Consider the following 5,447-nt stretch of genomic DNA (forward strand, 5'->3'; position numbering starts at 1 on the left):
TAACACTTTTGAATTTGCTGTGTAGATTGTCCTCGGTTGCCTGTGGGTGGGAATAGGAACCCCTACATAAATTTGCTGTGCTTCAGTAGATAATTCCACACATGATCCTGATATTTATAAAGAAACAACAGACGGATAAATAAATTAAGTGGACAACACTGTGCATTTTAATTGGCTTTCTTTTCCCTACACTTAATATTCTGAGAGGCAGGAATTTTGTAGCCTGTAAACACCACCGCCTGTCTAAAAACAATTTAAATTCTCTTTCCCTCCCCTTTCTGCTGGCTGCTCTGCAACCTGTAATTTCAAATTACATGTTGTTTTACCCTTCAATTTTTTCGGGTTCTGGATCAGTGGATAGGCAGTGTTGTTTACAGTCTAATTTGAATAGGTGGAGGAGTGACCTGCATCCCAAAGCACCGTCCCCGGTGTGGAAAAGGCAAGCACTGTTGGAGCAGGCGATGCATGCTGCTGCAAGTCTCTGAGCAGATACCTCTGTTCTTACCCTCCCTAGTTTGAGTTGACGCAGGTAACCCAGACAACCTGACAATGTAGACAAAGTGAAGGCAGGCAGGGGAATGGACCTTAATAAGGACAGGCCCCAGAGGAAAGAGCACTGGAGCAGCAGGGATGAGTTCGGAGAGTTGTGACGCAAATTCTTGTTATACAAACTTCTCATTTAGAGAAGACTCCCTGAGCTACGGTATGTTCATGTGGCTAATATAATGGGCTCCACTTTGTGAACTGCTGTGTCAAATTGCCGCTTGAGGCTGTAAAAAATATTTTCTCTGTTGTGACAAATAACAGCAGCCTTCTACAGACATTCCCGATGTCCTCCACTCACAAAGTTCCGTTTGAAAACCTCTTTCTCACCTCCAAAAACTGGAAGTTTCTGTTGTCTGAGCGGAGGGGAACTTCGCAGTTCGAGTGATGAGAATATCCTCGAATTTCATATCGGCTGCTCAGTTTAATAGGAGTCACACATCAACGCGGATGTGGGTCACTTTTAATGCCGTCCACCAACTGACTGGATACGTTTAAAGCCCATTAACTCTCCCGGTGTTGTAATTAGAGAACCCCTGCTCACGGATTGTGGACCATTCCTCCGTTCCTCCACATCCAGGCGAGGTGAGAGCGGCGCAGAGCACCAGACGGACCGGAGCGGGTTAGTGTGGGTACACGGAGGCGCGTCACACTCACGGACTCTGTACATCGCAACTCCAACACAAATGGATATTTACGTGGCTCTGTTATCCCTTTTCTTTTTTACCACACCAGGTAAGCACAAAGCCCGTGTTCACTCTTGTAGCATCTTATTGTAGCAGAAGCTTTTTTTTTCTTTAAATATATATAATTTCTTTTTCTTTACGCTTCCCAGTTTGTGCAAGGATTCCAGAATTGTGGCAGTGCCTTTAATTTTTCAGTATTATTTCAATTATTTTTTATTTTCAATCACCTACAGTTTGCAGAGTTAGAAGACAGGTGATGGTCGTGGACACATACAGCACTCTCCCCTTTCTTTTAGTGGGCAGCCTTAGCAGCATCTTTCGTGAAAAATAAAAACTGCGTGACTTTTTCCACAACCAGCCATTTTAAGTGGATAAATGCAGAAAACAGTGACCGGGTCTGTGTTTAAAGTGAATCAACATTGTTGTTAAAACACTGTCAGCTTCACTTCTGTCAGCACATTGTCCTCTCACCTCCAAATTCTCTTCCACAGCTTTGGCTTTCGGTTCAGATCAAGACTACCAGCTTGATATCATCAATGAACTTGACCTGGCAAATGCCACCTATGGAATTACCCAAGTGGCGGGTCTTCACAACAGCAGCAAAGCCTTCCTTTTCCGAGGTAATGGACGCACTCTGATGTTTTCTCCATCAGTCGCGCTGCTCAAGTTCAAGAAATGGCTTTGTCTTCTCTCTTTATGATTACGCGCACTCACTCGCGCACGCTCTTTGTTTATTAGTAAGTGTGAGGAAAGCCACACGGCGCCACACCTTTTGGTGTCACCGGATTAGCGGGGATGCTGAGAGAGAACGCTCCGGGGAGCCTCTCTCATAATTACTCCACTCTCATTTTGTCCCATGCAGCAGATGCTCAGACTCTTTCAGGCACGCTGATGCGCTTAGTCTGTTAGAGATCTCCAGCACTTTGAATGCTCCCAGTGATATCTACTGCCTAATGCCAACAACTGGTGGTTAATGGAAACCAGGCTGCTTTCACTGTGAGGATCCTGAAGGACGCACAGCATGACTACAGCGTTTAAAGCCTAAAAGGAGAAAAATGTCAAACTCAATTGGCAGTAGTTTAAAAATGATCAACCAGTTTAAATTAAATTTGAGCTTTGTTGTGGTTTGAGAGTGCTTACCGGTGTCACCAAATTGCTTTCCTATGCTTTGCTGGCTTGCTTCTCTGCACTACAAAAAAAATAAAGACTGTTTGGCACAACTCGTACCGTCTTCCTGTAGTGCCGTCAGCTTTGCAGAGGCGGAATTGTTAGAGTTGTGGGACAGAGGAGAGAGTGTGATGCACCCGTGCTGGATGCACAGCACTGATAGAAGAGAGAAAGAGAGTCAAGATTACTAAGAAAGTTACAGGAGGGTTTTTTTTTTAGGTGATGAGTTGCTCTATATGTGTTTGTGTGCTTTGATTCCCTCTTCTGCAAGAAAAGTTAACAGCTATAGATTGGAAATCAGTCTTTGTTCATGTTTTACTTTCCCGATATTCAAAAAGGCTTCAAGTCTTGTGTGTGTGTGTGTGTGTGTGTGTGTGTGTGCGTGCGTGCGCGCTTGTTGGAAGTAAACTAGTAAGGTTCTTTTTTCTTGCATTACTATTCAAATTTAAAGATATGGGCACAAACACCAGCAGCTTGAATTCAAATTTGGTAGCTCTGGGTGTTGATACTCATATAAAGCAGAGTGGCAGTGTTTTGTGTGTATCTGTGTGTGTGCGTGTGTGCAAGTAGTTTTATTTTCTAGAGGGTTTGGCTGGATGAGCAACTGGCCCTGTATGAATGAGTGCAGAGCAGCTTGGCCAAGTCTTTCAAGTTGAAGCTATCCAAGATTCAGGGCTGGCGGGCATATGGGAACCTTACTTTTTACACGACCCACACAGGCCTACACCGCAATCCTACTCCAAGCTGTTCTCCCCACAGTTTCTAGGCTTCCAGGGTCGAGGTGCAGAAGCCAGATAGGAAAACAGGAGGTCGATCCAATGGGGAAAACTGGACCTGTGACTGCTGGAGAGGATGCTTGTGTTGAGACCTATTTAACACTTTGCCTAAACTCCCACTACTTTCATGGCCCTGTAACCCAGATGGCTTCAGCCAAAGATGTAGCAATTACTGGGTCTCTTGTGAAATAAAAAAAAAAAAAAAAGTTGATTCTTGAGCCACTGTAGCTGATTGGGTCAGAGATTATTCGAAATGACCTATTTACATTTTGAGCAATCATATTGTGCTCTGGTCTGAATCTATTTCATTTGTTAGATTGCATAAGTTGTAGACTAACGTGAAATTGAAATGTTGGGTAAATGGCTGGAAAACTGGGGCAAAGCGGCGTTCCAGTTAATGTGGATAATGCTGAGGGGAGTGTCTTTGGCTGGTACCAGTCTCAGCATCTTTCAGTTGGCAGTTGATTTAAAATCAAAAAACAAAACAGATGGTTTTCATGAGAAAATAGGTTTCAATATCACTTCTGTTATTATAATATTAACGTACCACCACACACTGAAATCCAGTTTCTGAGAGGCAAGCAGGTACAGCCACTGCTAAAAGGTTCTTAGTTGAATTTGAGACTTGATGCTGTGATGAAAAGAAACACAGATGCTAATAATGCTCTCCACTGTGCGCTGAGAGCAGGGAACAAAACTCAACTAATTTCTAAGATCTCTGCATTTTTTTTTGTAAAATTTTGCACCTTTTATGAACAGAACTGTTAACATTGCTGGAACGTCTGTGATGTATTGAATAAAGTTAGTTTGCCCAGACAAGTGTTGACCTAGTTTCTCATCCTACATTGGAACCCAGATTGTCAGCCTCATTACTCAGACCCCCCTCTGTCCCAGTGTTGGTTTACATTTAAAGTAATGGTGATTATTAGTTTGTATTCTTGTATTCCCCGTGGGTATAGTTTGCCTCTGTAGGTTTGTCACTTTTGTCTAGACTGAAATATCTCATCGCATAAGACCATCCCTATGAGTCTGATAGAAGTGCACTCAGAGCTTGAAAATACAGTATGAATGTTCTGTAAAACACCTGAGTGACAGTTGAGTACATTACAAGACATTCTTACTTCCCAGTGAACAGACCCTGATATTTTTCTGAAGCTCAGCTCAAAGAATTTAGTTTAAACCTGCATAAGTATAGCTGTTCAAAACTAAAGCCTAGTCTTCATGAGTCTGTCTCTAGACTCAAATTAGGCCATATCCAAATAATGTCTGGCCTAAATAGGTCGGTTCGAGGTGTATTGCTGTTGATTTTTCAATATTTCATGTGGAGCCAACCATACTTTATAGGCAGCTTTGATCATGAGTGCATCATTACTGCTAGATGAAGAAGAGTTTTTTGTGAGCTGTGAATTGTAAGGGAAAAGGCATTTATATTCTTATAGTACTATCAAATGTGATTGCTCATTAATTGGTGCCACATCAGGCTGGTGCAGTGTTGATCTCTTTTTGGGCTGAACTGGACTGGATGCAGTAGTTGTTTATGCTCTCTGGACAGCGTGTCTTTTGGTCACTATTGGGGTAAGTTATCTTTTTAAGTCCCAGTTATACAGGCCTAGAGACTGGTTTGTAACTGCCTGGGAACCACCGGTTGTGAGGAAAACATGAGGGTTGGTTGTTGAGTGGTGGCGGCAACTGCTGTGATATCAGTTGCTAAGCCTATATTGCCCAGGCCTAGAGACCAGTCGGTGCCTGATTGTCTGGATGCAGTCTGATAGGAACAAAGCAATTGCCAGGAGGTTTTTGGCGCAGTTGCGACCTGTTTTGCCCAGCATCTAGCAACCACTCACCAGTTGGTCAGGGAATGGATATTTTGGTCAATCAAGACTGGCAGCTAGTCACTAGGTCAGTGTGGCTAAGGAGTTATGGAAACCATATCGTTTAAGTTAAAGTTAAATCAAACCCCTAAATACAAGCAGATACATCATCACTGTTATCCAAAGCATTTATTTTTTACCTTGTAATAACAAGGCTCTGAAGCAAATATTATTTAAATTTTTTATCCACCCAGCCATTTTCTTTGGTATCTTCACAGGGCCAGAAACATGTCATTTAGTCACACGATGGAGGGAATTTGCCATGCATAATTTTAATTTTGGTTGAGCGTGTGCTTATTTAATTGCATGAATCAGAACCAAATTTGTATTTTATACACTTTCAAGTAATTAGAAATTAGAACCTATTGTCTTTTATATTTTGCATTCAGTTGAATTGTTTTTTT

The 5,447-nt window shown here is 42.3% G+C and overlaps 1 protein-coding gene across 1 annotated transcript in view; it reads left to right on the forward strand.

Annotated features, from left to right (window-relative positions):
• The first annotated feature begins 620 nt into the window (after positions 1 to 620).
• The window catches only part of LOC102194467 (protein kinase C-binding protein NELL1), a 304,806-nt gene continuing 299,979 nt past the window's right edge, over positions 621 to 5,447 (forward strand). The window contains exons 1-2 of the mRNA XM_005744402.1: positions 621 to 1,278; positions 1,721 to 1,849. Of these exons, the coding sequence (XP_005744459.1) occupies positions 1,230 to 1,278; positions 1,721 to 1,849 (178 nt within the window). The 5' untranslated portion in view covers positions 621 to 1,229. The remainder of the gene's footprint in view (positions 1,279 to 1,720; positions 1,850 to 5,447) is intronic.

Source organism: Pundamilia nyererei, unplaced genomic scaffold (assembly GCF_000239375.1).
Source record: "Pundamilia nyererei isolate P.nyererei 1_Seehausen unplaced genomic scaffold, PunNye1.0 scaffold00143, whole genome shotgun sequence".
NCBI lineage: Eukaryota > Metazoa > Chordata > Actinopteri > Cichliformes > Cichlidae > Pundamilia > Pundamilia nyererei.